Source organism: Citrus clementina, unplaced genomic scaffold (genome assembly GCF_000493195.1).
Source record: "Citrus clementina cultivar Clemenules unplaced genomic scaffold, Citrus_clementina_v1.0 scaffold_8, whole genome shotgun sequence".
Classification (NCBI taxonomy): Eukaryota; Viridiplantae; Streptophyta; class Magnoliopsida; order Sapindales; family Rutaceae; genus Citrus; species Citrus x clementina.
Genome location: NW_006262022.1, coordinates 18,987,033 through 19,004,940, shown reverse-complemented (window position 1 = coordinate 19,004,940; position 17,908 = coordinate 18,987,033). Strand labels below are relative to the sequence as shown.

General features: G+C 37.0%; 5 protein-coding genes across 5 annotated transcripts; 4 read left to right on the top strand and 1 right to left on the bottom strand.

The window, feature by feature from the left end:
* The first annotated feature begins 2,423 nt into the window (after positions 1-2,423).
* On the top strand, positions 2,424-3,236 carry LOC112096443 (receptor-like protein EIX1). The gene has a single exon (XM_024179880.1). The coding sequence runs from the start codon at positions 2,424-2,426 to the stop codon at positions 3,234-3,236; it is 813 nt and encodes a 270-aa protein (XP_024035648.1).
* Positions 3,237-3,241: 5 nt separating this feature from the next.
* LOC18034346 (receptor-like protein EIX2) lies at positions 3,242-5,428 on the top strand. Its single transcript, XM_024179879.1, has one exon. It carries the CDS (start codon positions 3,242-3,244, stop codon positions 5,426-5,428), a length of 2,187 nt encoding a protein of 728 aa, XP_024035647.1.
* A 3,233-nt stretch (positions 5,429-8,661) lies between these two features.
* LOC18034271 (receptor-like protein EIX1) lies at positions 8,662-10,645 on the top strand. The gene is made up of 2 exons (XM_024179878.1): positions 8,662-10,509; positions 10,598-10,645. The coding sequence occupies exons 1-2, from the start codon at positions 8,662-8,664 to the stop codon at positions 10,643-10,645; spliced, it is 1,896 nt and encodes a 631-aa protein (XP_024035646.1).
* LOC112096235 (receptor-like protein EIX2) lies at positions 10,635-11,767 on the top strand. The gene is made up of 2 exons (XM_024179485.1): positions 10,635-11,073; positions 11,152-11,767. The coding sequence occupies exons 1-2, from the start codon at positions 10,681-10,683 to the stop codon at positions 11,638-11,640; spliced, it is 882 nt and encodes a 293-aa protein (XP_024035253.1). The 5' UTR covers positions 10,635-10,680; the 3' UTR covers positions 11,641-11,767.
* A 177-nt stretch (positions 11,768-11,944) lies between these two features.
* On the bottom strand, positions 11,945-17,501 carry LOC18034270. The gene is made up of 10 exons (XM_006424099.2): positions 17,219-17,501; positions 17,027-17,114; positions 16,754-16,880; positions 15,988-16,092; positions 15,760-15,816; positions 14,766-14,846; positions 14,365-14,399; positions 12,893-12,982; positions 12,622-12,781; positions 11,945-12,491 (listed from the first exon to the last, which is right to left on the bottom strand). Exons 1-10 carry the CDS (start codon positions 17,358-17,360, stop codon positions 12,372-12,374), a joined length of 1,005 nt encoding a protein of 334 aa, XP_006424162.2. The 5' UTR covers positions 17,361-17,501; the 3' UTR covers positions 11,945-12,371.
* Between the last annotated feature and the right edge of the window lie 407 nt (positions 17,502-17,908).

The window sequence follows — 17,908 nt, the reverse complement described above, 5'->3', positions numbered from 1 at the left end:
TCTGCTTTGGCGTTGTCCACATATGAAAAAGAAATGCTTGCTATCATTAAATCAATCCGCAAATGGCGACCGTATTTACTCGGGAAACCATTTACCATTCGAACTGACCAAAAAAGTCTCAAATATCTGTTGGAACAGCGGATCACAACACCAGCACAAACTCGATGGCTACCTAAGATCCTTGGGTATGATTATGAAATTGAATATAAAAAGGGGGCTGAGAATCAGGGTGCCGATTCATTATCTCGAATGGTGGAGTTTTTAGCAATTTCGTTACCCCATGCAAATTGGTGGCCAGTTCTTCAACGGGAGGTACAGCAGGACACGTTTTATGAAGGCCTATCTCAGAGGAGCTCGTCTCAGTCTAACCAGTTGTTACAGAGAGATGGAGTTTGGTTCAAACGTGATAGAGTTTACTTGAGTTCCACTTCCTCACTGATTCCTAAGATAATCTCCGACTGTCATGCATCTCCTGTAGGTGGGCATTTCGGTTACCATAAAACTCTTGCTCGCATCAAGCGTAGGTTTTTATGGCCCAACATGAGGCGGACGGTGAAAGAATTCTTGCAACATTGTGACATCTGCCAACGATATAAAGTAGATAATATAAGGCCTGCCGGACTATTACAGCCGCTACCCATTCCGAAACAAATGTGGACTGACGTTTCAATGGATTTCATAGAAGGGTTACCATCTTCTAATGGGTACACCGTCATCATGGTGGTCGTGGATCGGTTAACGAAGTATGCCCACTTTGTGCCCTTAAAGCACCATTTTACTGCTATAATTGTAGCCAAGGCATTTGTCAGCAATGTGGTTCGTCTACACGGTATTCCCACTTCGATTGTTAGTGACCGAGATAAGGTATTTATCAGTTCGTTTTGGCGTACTCTGTTTCAACTGCAAGGGACCAAGTTATGCATGAGTTCTAGTTATCACCCACAATCTGATGGCCAAACTGAGGTGGTCAATCGCACCTTGGAACAGTATCTACGCTGTTTTGCAGGCGATCAGCCACGGAAGTGGCTGGAATGGATCCCCTGGGCTGAGTTCAGCTATAATACAGCCATTCATTCGTCCACCAAACTATCGCCCTTTGAAGCTGTCTATGGCATTCCGCCCCCAAGCTTATTAACATATGTACCGGGTACTTCGCGGGTCCAAGCAGTGGATGAATACTTGCGAGACAGGGATTCTATTTTGCATGAGTTACGGTAGAACCTTTTCCGGGCTCGGGACCGTATGAAATCTCAAGCGGACCAGCATCGACGAGAAGTAAATTTCCACGTGGGGGATTATGTGTATTTAAAGTTACAGCCGTATCGGCAGACATCAGTGGCCTTTCGTGGCTCCATGAAGCTTGCTGCACGTTATTTTGGTCCGTATCAAATCATTGAAAAGGTGGGCTCGGTTGCTTATAAGTTGGCTCTTCCGCTTGGTTCTCAAATCCATAATGTTTTTCATGTTAGTCTACTACGTAAGCATTTGGGATCCGTACCACTTGCTTCTCCCCGACTTCCTCCAGTGTCAGAAACTTCAACACTTCTTCCATAGCCTGAGGCTATCTTGGGTCGGCGTGTGATACGTAAAGGTAATTATCGCCCAAAACCTCAGCTATTGGTTAAATGGGCTTGTGCGCCAGTGGAGGATGCCACCTGGGAAACTGAGTGGCGTTTTGCCAAGACATACCCTGATTTCATCCTTGAGGACAAGGATGTTGTGAGTGGGGGGGAATGATATGTGCTCGTGTGCATGGGGATTGCATGCATGCCTTCAGACCATGTATGGAAATGCATGGGACGTATGAAAATGCTTGGGATTGCATGCACGTCTTCAACTTTAAAACGGGAGGAGAGTGAGTGGAAGATTTGGTCATCATCAAGACTTGGTCAAGTTTGTTAGACCTTAGTGGTTCCGTTGAATAATCTCGAGTGCTGATTTTTCGGCACCAGTTAGTTATTTTCCAGATTATCTGCTACTGTTATTCTATTTTCTAGCTTAAGTGTTTAGTTCAGAGACTATATATATGTGTAGCTCATGGAATAAATGAATATAAGTTTAAGCTTTTGCAAAACTTCCTCTCGTCTTTCTTTCTCAACTCTAGCTCACTTGTTAACTACAAATTAACATATCAGGGGGCTGGCTTATTAATGACAAGTGTGTCACGTTCATAATTTTTATATGTTAGGGGGTCGGCTTAAGGATGCCTCGTGTGTCACGTTCGTCCACTTTATAATAATAAAAATTGCAAGTCCACTGAGGGAAGACGTGTGAATGCGTTGAAATTTCTTTGCCGCAACGCTAAAGTGTTTTCACTTGTGAAACATTTAATTCCAAATTGAGTATAAATAGCAAGCAAGATGATAACATTTCCCATCAGCACGCTTCCTTTTCTTATCATTAACTGATTTCTATCCACAGCAATGAAATCAACAATGAGTGTTTCTGTTGCCCTTGTTTTCCTTGAGTTATTTGCAATATCTAGTTTCTGCAGTGGCAACTCTTACGTGGGTTGCACAGACAGTGAGAGAGAAGCGCTTTTAAAGTTGAAACAAGATCTCAAAGATCCTTCCAACCGTCTTGGCTCTTGGGTTGTTGATGGAGATTGCTGCAAATGGGCTGAAGTTGTTTGTAGCAACCTTACTGGCCATGTCCTTCAGCTCAGCCTGCGAAATCCTTTCAGAAATGATCTCAGATATGCCACTACTGAATATGAAGATTACATGAGGTCAATGCTGAGTGGTAATGTAAATCCTTCTTTGGTTGATTTAAAGCATTTGACTCACTTGGACTTAAGCGGTAATGATTTTCAGGGAATTCGGATTCCCAAATATCTTGGTTCTCTTAAGAACCTAAGATATCTCAATCTCTCTGGAGCCGAATTTGCAGGAATAATTCCTCACCAACTTGGAAATCTCTCTAATCTGCGATGTCTTGATCTCAGTTGGTCGGAATATGCGTTGCAAGTACATAGTTTTTCATGGCTATCTGGTCTATCTTTGCTAGAACACCTCGATCTTAGTCAGATGAACCTTAATAAAGCCTCTGATTGGTTACTGGTGATAAACTCACTCCCTTCTTTAAAAGTATTAAAGTTGTCTGACTGCGAAATCCATCACTTTCCTCCATTGCCCTCTGGAAATTATTCCTCTCTTAACGCCCTCGATCTTTCCAAAATTATTTTCATAACTCTTTTTTTCAATACGGCAGCTGGGTTTTTGGTCTCCGTCATTTAGTCATTATGGATCTGAGCTATAATCAATTTGAAGGTCAAATCCCCAACAGACTGGGAAACCTGACGTCTCTTAGACATCTTGATTTATCTGCAAACAAATTCAATTCTACAACAGCTGGCTGGTTGTCTAAGTTTAATCATCTTGAGTTCCTTTCTCTTAGTAGTAATGGCTTGCAGGGTACGATTTCATCAATTGGTCTTGAAAACTTGACTTCTATCAAAACAATCGACCTTTCCTTAAATTTTGAGCTTGGAGGGCCGATTCCAACATCATTTGTAAGACTTTGTGAGTTGACATCAATTGATGTCTCGGATGTCAAATTGAGTCAAGACCTATCACAAGTCTTAGATATTTTATCTGCATGTGGTGCGTCTGCACTAGAGTCGCTGGTTTTGAGCAGTAGTCAAATTTCTGGTCACTTGACAAGTCAACTCGGCCAATTTAAAAGTCTGCGCACACTTTCCCTAGATGACAACTGCATTTCAGGTCCACTTCCACCTGCTTTAGGAGATCTTTCATCTTTGACAAGACTAGATCTTTCTAGAAACATGCTGAATGGTTCTATTCCATTGTCTTTGGGAAAAATTTCACACTTAGAATATCTAGATTTGTCCAACAACAAGATGAATGGAACACTTTCTGAAATTCACTTTGTCAATCTAACAAAATTGACTTGGTTTTCTGCATCAGGAAACTCGCTAATCTTGCAAGTGAATCCCTATTGGGTTCCTCCTTTCCAACTCAAAACATTGCTCTTGATGTCATGTCATTTAGGACCTCAATTTCCATCGTGGCTTCATTCACAAAAGAATTTATCTGTTTTGGATATATCCAATGCAAGAATTTCAGATACTATTCCTCGTTGGTTTTGGAATTCCATTTTTCAGTATGAGTATTTGAATATCTCTAGCAACCAAATCTATGGTGAGATTCCGGATTTTGACCCTCTACCGCCCCATACACCTGCTTTAAGGCCCATACTTGATCTTTCCAATAATTCTTTGTCGGGATCCATGATCCATTTCATATGCAACGGCGAGAATAAGTCACACAGCATTTATTTTCAAAAAGTCTCAAAAAATAATTTTTCTGGGGACATTCCTGATTGTTGGATGAATTGGCCTAACTTGCATGTGTTGAATTTAGGTAACAACAACTTTAGCGGCAGCCTTCCGATCTCAATGGGAACTTTAAGTTCTCTTTTGTCATTGAACCTTCGCAATAACAGATTGTCTGGACTAATTCCTGAGTCATTTAAGAATTTTTCAAATTTGGAAGTACTTAACTTGGGTGACAATGAGTTTGTCGGCAAGATTCCAACATGGATGGGAGAAGGATTTACAAGTTTGTTGATTCTCATTCTTCGATCAAACAAGTTTGATGGCTTTTTACCGATTCAACTTTGTCGTCTAACTTCTCTACAAATTTTAGATGTTGCAAATAACAGTCTCTCAGGGACCATGCCGGGATGCGTTAATAACTTTTCTGCTATGGCAACAATTGACTCATCTCATCAAAGTAATGCTATGTCCTACTTTGAAGTAACAGCCTACGACTGTGAGGTTCTGGAGGATGCATCAATTGTGATGAAAGGATCTATGGTTGAATATAACTCCATTCTTAATTTGGTAAGAATCATTGATGTTTCCAAGAATAATTTCTCAGGAGAAATACCTATGGAACTGACATATCTTAGGGGATTGCAATCATTGAATTTGTCCCACAACATTTTTACTGGGCAAATTCCAGAGAATATTGGTAATTTGATATCAATTGAATCTCTTGATTTCTCAACGAATCAACTTTCTAGTAAGATTTCTCAAAGTATGTCAAGTTTGTCATTTCTGAATCACTTGAACGTGTCCAACAATCTCTTGACTGGAAAAATTCCTTCAAGCACTCAATTGCAAAGCTTTGATGCATCCTGTTTTGTTGGAAACAATCTCTGCGGACCTCCACTTCCTAATTGTACTGAGAACAATGCACGTGCACCTGAAGATCCAAACGGAAATGCCGAGCAAGATGAAGATGAAGTGGACTGGTTGTTGTATGTAAGCATTGCAGTTGGATTTGTGGTAGGTTTTTGGTGCTTCATAGGCCCTCTACTTTTGAACAGAGGATGGAGGTACAAGTACTGTCGTTTCTTGGATGGCTGTATGGATAGATTTGGCTGCTTTGTAAGTAAATTTTAGTAGATTTCTTCATGTTTGTACGTACTCTGTTGTTTCATGTATTTTTAACAAGAAATGAATTACTTACACAATAAAGGGGAAGGATTGGACATTGGAACCCTCTAAAATTATATAATTTTTGACACTATGTTTCAACCATTAGATCAATCATGGTTACCATGGGTCGTGATTAACTGAATTTTATGCTAACGTAAATTAAATTTTAGAACCAAATCAGATAGCTGTTAACCTAATGGTTCAGTTTTACATAAAATTTATGTTTCTTTGTCTCAAAAGATGAAGAAAATTGAAAAAAAAAAATTACCCTGATATACAAGTCTTACACTCTTCCATTGCGGAATAAAAAGCTTTTTGCTTCTATAGAATGCAGAAATGTAGAAACTTACATTTAAATATTTTGCCCATATTCTCACAAACAACTTTGACGATTGACATCCCAGTACAAATGACTACTGACAATTCAAATTTATCAACTCTATCGTGCTAAAAGCCCCTAAACTGTGAAAGTACTTGAAACTCAGATGGTTCCATATCATCCATCATTACATATTGTTTAAGCACTTATCATCTCGTGGTATGCAATGGAAAGTTTGGTATAAGATTGGAAGACATGCCTGATAGTTGCCTATAAATCTCTGAAGTTTACGTTTAATCAATCAACTTTACTTTTGAGCCACTCAGGAAACTGAACTATTCTTTGCAAAGCTTTTTGGGCTTCAAAATATTTCAGAATCAAGGTGAAATATTCCAAGAGATCACTAATGTGGATAATTTCAGTTACATGAAATACCCTCGTTTTCCGGAAAAACAAATTGCAAGTCTTCGTTGTCTCTGCAAACTTAAACAAGAGCAGCAGCCTTATACACAAACATGGCAACCATGGCTGGAACAATCTGCGAAGATCAGGAACCAATCAGCAAATTAATAAACATATGCTTGTAGTTTGAGGGCTTCATGGTCAATTTGACAATTTATACAAACAGTTACAGACAACACAAAAAATTATTTTAATTGCTATCTGGAAATCAAAGAGGTCATTGGCGAAATACTGATGAGACAGAACCCACGTGCCCGGGATCACGAGCCTTGGAGATGAAATAGCAACGCTGTTTCCCTTGATTGATCTCCCTAGCACGTCGTTAGGGTACTCACTTCTTATTCCAATTCTAAAAAAGGAAAGTAAATGTTCCCTTATGTTCCAATAGCCAAAAAGTATATCATCCATGCGTCTAATTCGGGTGCAAGCCTGCAAGGTGCAGTGCTGGAGGAACTAGGCTTTGGAAGGGGACGGGTTGGGCTCAGTTTTGTAAAATGAAGGGTCCTAACCCTTAAAAAGCCTTACCCTACAAATTAGGGTTGTACTCGGACTTTATCCGAGCCCCACCATAATTTTTATTCTTGTTTTTTAATTCTTGCTAGCCCCACTCGGACTTTTTTTTTTAATTCTTTGTTTTTTAATTTTTAATTCTTGTTTTTTAATTCTTAGATGCTTCTTTTATGTTGAAGAGTCAAGTCCAAATTGAATAATTGCATCAGACAGCTAGCATGCATTGCATGAAAAAGTTGGCATTGATTGCCAAATTTATCAATTTGGCCAAGTCAAATTGAAGTCGTGTGGTAGGTGAGTAATACTTCCTATAAAATTTGTGAGATCAAAGTTTGTTTTAAGTGAGTTTTAGAGGAGGGTTTCTTTGGATGTTAAGGGGATCTATTTGGGTGTATTGAGTATTAGGTTTTGTGAGTTTTTTTCAATTTTGTAAATTCTCATTATTAGTAAAATTATCTTCTAGTCTTTGTCCGTGAATATAAGCATTATGCCGAACCATGTAAATTATTGTGTCTTATTTTCTTTGCATTTATTTATTACCACATTTATATATCTCCAAAAATCACAGTCATTGTAATATTAGTAATTGTTCAACCACACGCTTTCACAACATTTTAGAATAATGCTCCAATTCTTCATTCTTTTTTAATTGATAATATTATTTCATGTTTTTTTTTATTTTGGTTGTAAGGAATTTAATAAATTAATTTTTTATTTAGCTTTAACAACAATACAACATGTAAAATCTAACCAAATTAACAAGTAAATAAATCAAGTACAAAATACACATGTATGATGCGTATGTACTTTCAATTCTTATATTTTTTTAATTTTAAAAATTAATTTAAGAATCGGGTCTGAGTCTTTTGATAAGGCCCTATATTGGGTCTGATTCCTTGAGCCCTAACCCAATCATTAACTCCTTAAGTTTGGGCTAAAGTCATAAAAATTATGGTTGAATCAATTTGGTCAATGATTGGATCGAGCCTTTCTACCATTCTTAAGATGAACTTTCTCGATAAAAAGATAAATTTTAGTTTTTTTTAAATATTAATAATATACTAGTAATTAAATATTTTAATGACTATTCAATGCCATAAAATAGCCAAGACCTTTTTTTTCCCTTAACTAAAAATGCAAAACGCAAGTCCACTGGAGGAGCCACAGAAGTCAATGACATTGAGAATTTAAAGACCCGAAGCATTGAGCACGAAAGTTCTTGCCGACAAGCGAAGGAGGTGGTCAATATATTTCCTTAGTTCTTGTCGGCCCAAATTAACAGAGAGACAAAATATACTATACGAGTTAAACACATTCCGGATAACCCGGCGAAATAAATTTAGAGACTAAGTAAAAAAAACGAATCAAACGAGAATATTTATTGTCCTACAGAAATGAAAACTATTACAAATGAAACGCCTTGTAAAGTATTTGATTCAAAACCTAACCATCGCAGTTGAGACGAAACTTATAACAAAAATTACAACATAAAACTCTGAAACTTCATAATTAGCCTATTACTCTAAACTTTACAGTATATCATTTTAACCATTCAATTCCTTTTTTAAAACTCTTTTTTTTTTTGGTTTCTTTGTTTGTATCTCCCACTGTAATAATGCAAGTTCAAAGTCCACCGAGGGGCCACAGCAAACAGTTAATTGATGACTTAGAAGACTTGATGATGATCCAAAGCAACGAGCAGGGAAATTTCTTGCAGAAATGTGAGACTCAGATCATAAATCCTTTTCGATCATACTATTACGTACCAAATTCGATTGATGCAAACGTGTCATATGGGCAAACGGAGGGCATTATAAATATCAAGCAATATAATAACATTCTCATCATAAGCACACTTCCTTTCCCCATAATTAATTCATCACTAGCCACAGCAATGAAATCAACTATGGATGTTTTTGTTGCCCTTCTCTTTCTTGAGTTGTTTACTTTAGTTACCATGATCAACATCAGCTTCTGCACTGGCAACCCTAACGTGGTTTGCGTAGACAGTGAGAGACAAGCGCTTTTAAAGTTGAAGCAAGATCTCAGTGATCCTTCAAACCGTCTTGCCTCTTGGAATATTGGTGATGGAGATTGCTGTGCATGGGATGGTGTTGTTTGTAACAACTTTACTGGCCATGTGCTTCAGCTCAACCTCGGAAACCCTAATCCTAATTATGGCACGGGGTCAAAGCTGGTTGGTAAGATAAATCCCTCTTTGTTTGACTTAAAGCATTTGATTCACTTGGACTTAAGTGATAATGATTTCCAGGGAATTCAAATTCCCTCGTATCTTGGCTCTCTTAAGAACCTTAGATACCTAAATCTCTCTGGAGCCGAATTTGCAGGAGTGATTCCTCACCAACTTGGAAATATCTCTAATCTTCAATATCTTGACCTTAGTAAGAGTTATTATGAGTTACAAGTTGAAAGTATTTCATGGCTTTCTGGTCTTTCTTTTCTAGAGCACCTCGATCTGAGTCTGGTTGACCTTACTAAATCCTCTGATGGTTTAGTGACGATAAACTCACTCCCTTCTTTAAAAGTATTAAAGTTGTCCTACTGTGAACTCCATCACTTTCCTTCATTACCCTCTACTAATTTTTCCTCCCTTAAGGCTCTCGATCTTTCTGGAAATCATTTTAATAACTCTTTGTTTCAATATAGTAGTTGGGTTTTTGGTCTTCGTAATTTAGTCTTTTTCGATCTTAGCGATAATGAATTTCATGGTAAAATCCCCAGTGGACTAGGAAACTTGACGTTTCTTAGACATCTTGATTTATCTTCTAATGAATTCAATTCTGCAATACCTGGCTGGTTGTCTAAGCTTAATGATCTTGAGTTCCTTTCTCTTAGAGGTAATAGCTTGCAAGGTACGATTTCATCAATGGGTCTAGAAAAATTGACTTCTATCAAAACTCTCGACCTTTCTTTCAATGTAGAACTTGGAGGGCAGATTCCAACATCATTTGTAAGACTTTGTAAGTTAACATCAATAGACGTCTCATATGTCAAATTGGGTCAAGATTTATCACAAGTCTTAGATATCTTCTCGTCATGTGGTGCATATGCACTAGAGTCACTGGTTTTGAGCGGTTGTCACATTTCTGGTCACTTGACAAATCAACTCGGGCAATTTAAAAGTCTGCACACTCTTGAATTGAGAGATAACTCTCTTTCAGGTCCCCTTCCACCTGCTCTAGGAGAACTTTCATCGATGACAAACTTAGATCTTTTCAATAACACGCTGGATGGTGCTATTCCAATGTCGTTGGGACAATTATCACACTTAGAACTTCTGGATTTGTCCAACAACAGGTTGAATGGAACTCTTTCTGAAATTCACTTCGTCAACCTAACAAAATTGACCTCATTTTCTGCATTTGGAAACTCGCTAATCTTCAAAGTCAATCAGAGTTGGGTTCCTCCTTTTCAACTCGAAAAACTAAGATTGAGGTCATGTCATTTAGGGCCTCAATTTCCGTCGTGGCTTCGTTCCCAAAAGCATTTGTTCATTCTAGACATATCCAACACAAGAATTTCAGATACTATTCCCCGTTGGTTTTGGAATTCCATTTCCCAGTACGTGTACTTGAATCTCTCTACCAACCAAATCTATGGTGAGATTCCAAATTGTGACCGCCCATTGCCTCTTGTACCTTCCCCGGGTCTACTTGATCTTTCCAACAATGCTTTGTCAGGATCCATTTTCCATTTAATATGTAAGAGGGAGAATGAGGCGGACAACATTTACGTATATCTCAAACTCTCGAAAAATTATTTTTCTGGAGATATACCTGATTGTTGGATGAACTGGCCTAACTTGCTTGTGCTGAATTTAGGTAACAACAACTTTTCTGGTAGCCTTCCTATCTCAATTGGAACTTTAAGTTCTCTTGAATTATTGAACCTTCGCAATAATAGAATGGTTGGAATAATTCCTGTGCCAATTCAAAATTGTTCAAATTTGAAAGTACTGGACATGGGTGAAAATGAGTTTGTTGGCGACATTCCAATATGGATGGGAGAAAGATTTTCAGGTTTATCGATTCTCAATCTTCGATCAAACAAGCTTCATGGGTCTTTGCCAATTCAACTTTGTCGTCTAAATTATCTCCAAATTTTAGACGTTGCACATAACAGTCTCTCAGGGATCATACCAAGATGCATCAATAACTTCACTGCTATGGCGGCAGCGAATTCACCTGATCAAGATAATGCAATATCATATATAAGGGGAGGCGTCTCAGATGTCTTTGAGGATGCATCAGTTGTGACGAAAGGGTTTATGGTTGAATATAACACCATTCTTAATTTGGTAAGAATCATGGACATTTCCAATAATAATTTCTCAGGAGAAGTACCAAAGGAACTGACAAATCTTATGGGATTGCAGTCATTAAATTTTTCCCACAACCTTTTTACGGGAAAAATTCCAGAGAATATTGGAAATATGAGATCAATTGAATCCCTCGATTTCTCAATGAACCAACTGTCTGGTAAAGTTCCTCAAAGTATGTCAAGTTTATCATTTCTGAATCACTTGAATCTATCCTACAATAACTTGACTGGGAAAATTCCTTCAAGCACTCAATTGCAAAGCATGGATGCATCCAGTTTTGCCGGGAACAATCTCTGCGGAGCTCCACTTCCTAATTGTCCCGAGAAGAATGCTCTTGTACCTGAAGATCGAAATGAAAATGGAAACGAAGATGAAGATGAAGTTGACTGGTTGTTGTATGTAAGCATGGCACTTGGATTTGTGTTGGGTTTTTGGTGTTTCATGGGCCCTTTGCTTATCAACAGAAGATGGAGGTACAAATACTGTTATTTCTTGGATGGCTGCGTCGATAGATTTGGATGCTCTGTAAGAAAATGTTACTAGAGTTTTTCATGTTTATCAGTGTTTGTTTTATGCTTTTTCTATTAAATTGTTGTTTAATGTCCTCTAAACAAGAAATGAAGTATTATACAATAAAGTGGCAAGATTGGACCCTCTAAAATTAGACACATTTTACGCTAAATCAGAGAGCTATTCTAATAAATCGATCCATATTCATCCTGTATTGCTTATCAAGAACAGTTTGGGATTGTTTACAAACCTATTATTTAGCAAGACTTCCTTTTATGTCAAAAAAAAAAAAAAGGAAAGAAAAGCATCTTGAACAAGCATTATAATCTTCTATTTTGATTCGAGTTTTGCTACAAACACTGCAATCATTCCCTTCCTAAATGATACATGATTTTGAGTACAAACTACATAGTTAAAGCAAACAAAAACCGTGAAAGCATTACAAACTCAGATGGTTCTATATCATCCATCAGAACAATTTTTTTGGGCAGTCATTATCTCATGTCAATAAAAAGATTGGATAAAAGTTGGAGTTTGGAAGAGATGCCTGACAGTTCCCTACAAGTCTCTGAAGTTCGACTTTAACCAGTCAACTTTGCCTATAGAGCCACTCGGGAAAATGAATCATTCCACTTAGATTTTTGGGGTGCTTTTTCCACTAGAAGCTTGATGGTAGCCTGCAGAAATTAGTCTTTGGGAACGCCTTCCGCTTCAAAATATTTCAGAATCAAAATGAAATACTCCAAGAGCTAATATGGATAATTTCAGTCACTTGAACCTTCCTCATTTTCTGGAAAAACTAATTGCAAGTCTTCGTTGTCTCTGTAAACTTGAACAAGAGCAGCAGCCTTATATACAAACATGCCAACCATGGCTGGAACAATCTGCAATAAACAGGAACCAATGGGCAAATTAATAAACACAACTTATGTTAATAGTTTGAGGGCTTCATGATTAATTTGAAAATTTATACAAACAGCTGAAGACAACAATAAAAGTTCTTTTAATTGCTACCTGGAAATCAAAGAAGTCATTGGCTAAATACCGATGAGACAGAACCCACAAACCATATATTGTAACCGGGATCACAAGCCTTGGAGACGAAAGAGCAAGGCTACTTCCCTTGATTGATCTCTCTAAGAAGTCCTTAAGGTCCTCACTTCTAATTCCAATTCTACAAAAGAAAAGGAAATGTTTGCTTAATCAAGGGGGAGACAGAGAATAACTTAGCTACAACGGCGCCATTAGGGGAAGAAAAAAAAAATGCAGAAGCTTTAATATGTACTTCTTGGACTTCTTTCGCATGAAAATCTGAGGAACCATGTCCTTGGACAGCCGGTCTGCATGCTGGTATAAGAGCTGAAGGTACAAGCAACTGCACTGGAAATGAGGTTTATTAAACTATCAGAATTAGGATCAGTAATACGAACAGATGGTCTCCTGCTGTTACTAAACCTTTTTTCGGTTTTCTATCAAAAAATGTGCTAAAAGCACTACTCGGAGTTTTTTACTCCCCTAAACTAGAAAATGAGCGATATCTTTAAATTTTCTGAGATATTTGGAGTACCAATTAGACCACACAAAGATAATTCCTCCACAGCGAAAACATTCAAGGGAGTTCACTAAATCAAGAATATTTGATAGAAGACATCAACCCCATGAGCCATTTCTCCAGCTATTGATTTTTTAGGCCAAAAACTCCTGTGGATGACTAACAGTAATTTTCTATAGAAACTTTGCATATCACATTATCATGGTTTCCTTGCATTATAATATCGTTATACACTTATTTTTACATTATTGGCAAGTAAAAATTTGGATGAAAAAGTTTTCTGTCAAAGTAACTGAAACAGCAGAATCTACCATTCTTTTCGACAACTGATTGCAGTACTTAGTATTGTTATTATTCATAAACCTTCCTTTTGAGTCGTAGCTCAAAATCTAGGACTCAGCACTGAGCTTTGATTTTGAAAACTGGCTCATCAAGGTATTATTTGACAAATATTATCCTTAGTTAAAATAGATCAACTTACCCAGTGATTTGGAATGCTAAAGACCCTAGTAAAGTTCCACTTTTTGTTTGGTCCTTGGCTCTAGGTAAACTATGCCATTCAAAGATGGAATCATAATGTGTGCTTGTCCTTCTTGGTGTGTCATGTGCAAGAGAAATAGCAAAAGAGCAGATCATTTGTTTTTGCATTGTCACAATGCCGTTCATTGTTTCAGGCAGCTAGAATTTCTTGAGTGATTCCGGCTTCTAGCATTTCTCAGCTTTCAGAGATTATTGATGCTTTTGGGAAAGGTAAAAAAGCTAGAGTGTCATGGAAATGTTCAGTTCTGGCCACTTTTTGGGTGATTTGGCTTTAAAGAAATTAAAGATTGTTTTTAAGATTCTGAGGAAGACATCATCTTTTTGTGGGAAAGAGTGGGATTACTAGCTTTTCTTTGGGCATCATTAACAAAGGAATTTCAAGATTCTTCTTTATTCTTCATTCATCTAAACTGTAAGGGGTGTTGGCGTAATTCTGTGCTTTTGAGCTTGTTTTTGTTGTGAGATCATTTATTCATATAGATCCTATACTTTTTTGGTCATCTGGTCAGCATTGAACTGCATGGACTTTTTGTGATCTTTAGGGGTTCTTTATTTGCGGACTCCTTGTTCACTTTCTGTACATGTTTTTATTCTCAATACAAGTTTCTATGTTTTCTATCAAAAAACACTATATATAAATAATGAAAAATAAAAGATCAGCTTACCTGAAAAGAACCCCAACCATATAGCTAAAAGCCACCTATAAAATTAATAAGGTCATTTCTATATAAAACCAAAATTTACAATATTTCACGAATATCTTACTTTACATTTAAAGAAAGTACATGAATCCATTCAATAAAGTAGAATAGGGAGAGAGAAAAAAAAAATTTGCCTACTCTGTCGCAATTTGTACAGTCAACTACTGAAAATAGATGAAAATATAATCAAAAAGTAGTTTAGAGCCGTTGTCACCAGATCCTCATATTTATTTCCAATCATATCTTTCAGCAAAATAACAGAGTGCAAAATTCCAGACTTCTATTAAATAAGCTAGAGAAAGGTCTGATATTAAAAATTTTTTAAACTTTAAACACTGTGCTTTAAATTTCTGTCAAGATATTACCTGGACTGAGAGCATTATCAAACAATAACCACTATATGCAGTTCCAATGCCAACTGACAAAAGCATCAGTTCACTCTTGAGCTGCAAGATCGAAGTACAAAAACCAGCATCTTAGACAACTTTGGTAGTACTATGGCGCAGAAGCAAGCCTTTAGGTACTAACATTGTACTAACATTGTTAATTTATCACACAACCTAAAAGTTTGAGCAGAGAGAAAAGAGCAGAGACTACAGAGTCTAACATGTACCTTGTCTGCAAGGCATGTAAATCAAACATAACAACAATCGTGCTATAACAAGAAGCATAAATACAATTTTCTAATAATCCAGGTAACACATCAGAAAATCCAAATACAAGACAACTTGATCAAACTAGCTCCATTTCCCTATTATGTTACCACTCCACATCTAACCAATACAAATAGAAAAATAAAAGCATACAGGTACCATACCAAATCTGTGAACCCTTAGTTCTATTAACATTTACCAACTTTAACATAAAACTGAATCTATTAAGTCCTATCCCAGTTACCTGGGAATTGAATTGGAGAAATATGGTTTCAAAACAGAAGGTTAAGTAACCAAATTTACAGCTTCCTTTGCAAACAGACATCTCTCAAAGCGCCATTTGCTAACAGAAGAATATATAAACAACCTTTAATCAAAACAGAGTCACATGGTGAACATCAGCTCATTCAGCTTGCAAGATTAAAGCTACAGATATAAGTATAATGAAATCATACCCCTAGAACCAAAAGGAGAAAAACCAGTCCACCCTTGCACGTACTTATACAATATGTTCATTTATTAATCAGCTCTTTCTAAGTTAGTTAGATAACAACAAACAATTTAACTTTCAAATGTAAGAGAATCTAACTTTTTAAAAGAAATAGTGGAATTAGAACCGAACAGAAAGATCCCAATTTCAGGCATTGACATCACATCAACAACCAACTAACCATGAGAAATTCTAATTTCAAGAGAAGTATCATACAGCTTCATATTTAAGAAAGTTCAGTCTCTTCCTTCTTTCACTGTCATCCTGCAAAGCCTGTATTTACATGCATCGGTTAGCAGTAAGAAATTGCAGATATAAAACTTAAAACAAATTCCCCTGCTTTGCTGAAATGGGGAGAAAAGGAGGGAAGGAGGATGGAGAGATGGGAGAGAGTGTTTTCAAGCAAGCTCATTATAATTTAATGATAGCCAACAAAATGCATACCTTAGCAGAAGGTTTCTTATTGATTGGTGCAGAGTTGTCACCTAATAGCCACTCACGGGTTTTCGAGAGTTTCAAAAATCCATCATCATTGTCACTTTCTATGACCTACAATATACATACCATCAATGACAGCAGAAGCACAACAAATCATCTAAGACACCAGAATAAAAACGAACAGAATGACACAGAACGAACAGAATGTTATACAGTTATACTTAGCAATTAAATTAAGGAACTTTAAAGCAGAGAGTAGCTGAAACCAGCATGGAGATATGTATGCACTTTGAATTCATAAATGCGTCAAGAATGGAGTTGATGCCACAGTATAATGCTAAAGAGGTGACATAGGACAGATCAGAATAAGACATCTGCATTGTCAACTGCCTCAAATTTCAATGGAACCTTTTCACAATGCTGGGAACGAATAAGTCCTCCTTCTATAAACAGCAGTGCTACCCCAGTCTAAGCCTCAATTGTAATTAGGAGCTGCACCTCAGGCTGTAATTTATGTCTTATAAAAGCCTAGGAATGAGAGTACACATGCTACTGCTAATTCCAACAGAATACAGGCTTGGCTAAGTTTTAAAATCCTTCAAGATATCGAATGAATCAATTTGCTATTTTTGTACTTGGCATAATTATATCCTTCAGTAACTTCTTATTTGATATTCAAAAAACTAAATAAATAAGCAATTTTAGAAGATTTCTCATTGAAACAGCTAAACTGGTCCATTGTTAGTTGTAGAATCAATTCCACTGTCCATACTCCAAAGTCAGAACTTAAGAGACTCCAAGAATCACGAACAGTACTGACAAAGATGCTCCATAAACCAGAAATGTTTGAAATTATCATACTTCTACACCACCACAGGGGACACGAAGAGAGATTAAAACTGGAAATTGCCGAAAAAAAGAATACAATACATTCTTATGAATCAAAATCAAGAAAGCTACCTGGTGAGCTTGTTCAGAATTGTTAGCAAATTTGCCAGTATCAGCATCAGAGCCAACGAATTTCGAAGCCCCCTTCAGCTAAAACATATCAGAAGCTTTGGAAATAAAATCTCCATTCAGTTCTCTATCTTTAAAGAACATTTGCAGAATATCCTCTTCAGCAACTTCACTCACTAAGAAGTCAAATAAGGATAAAATAAAAACACAAAAGCTGAAATGGGAATTCAGTGGCAAGCATAGGAAGCGTCACAAAAAAGGGCAAAGGATGGTGGCTGACCTGGACGAGTGCTTGTTCTTAAGAGAGAAGATGGTGATGTTTTCTTGGAAAGCGGCTTCTGGGTTTGAGGAAGTGGAGAGAATATTGGGAAATAAGAGCGAGTGTAGTTTGATAAGAAGCTAATTCTTGAAAGAGCTTCCATTTTTTATTGGGCTTTTTTGGCTTCTTGCTTGGCTAATTGTTTGTTTGAAGATGAAGGATATTTGTGCTCTGTGAGACAGAGACCGCGTCACTGCACTCTTGTTTGATGCTGAATGATTAGGAGCAAAAGAGGCGTTATCTCATTCTCTTGTACAGCACCAGCACTGGAAGCTCGCTATTTTTTATTCATAATAATAAATTATTGGGGATAATTTCAAGGGAATCCTTGAGGTTCGCTTAATACCAACAATACCATTTATGTTACTCATTCAACATTTGAACTCATAAACACCCCAAATTAATAAATCACCTTATGCTGGCTAATAATTTTATGATTGTTATAACTTTTGACAATTTATTTCGGCTTGCATCATGGTGTAATATTTCAGCAAAAGTGAGAAAAATGTGAATAACTTTCTTTCGTAATTTTATTTTATTTATTGATCTTTAGTATTAGTTCTTGATATATGTCATTCATCCATTAGAATGTAAAATCTTATTTCACATTTCTACCATCTAATGGATGGATGCCACCATATTACTTAGGAT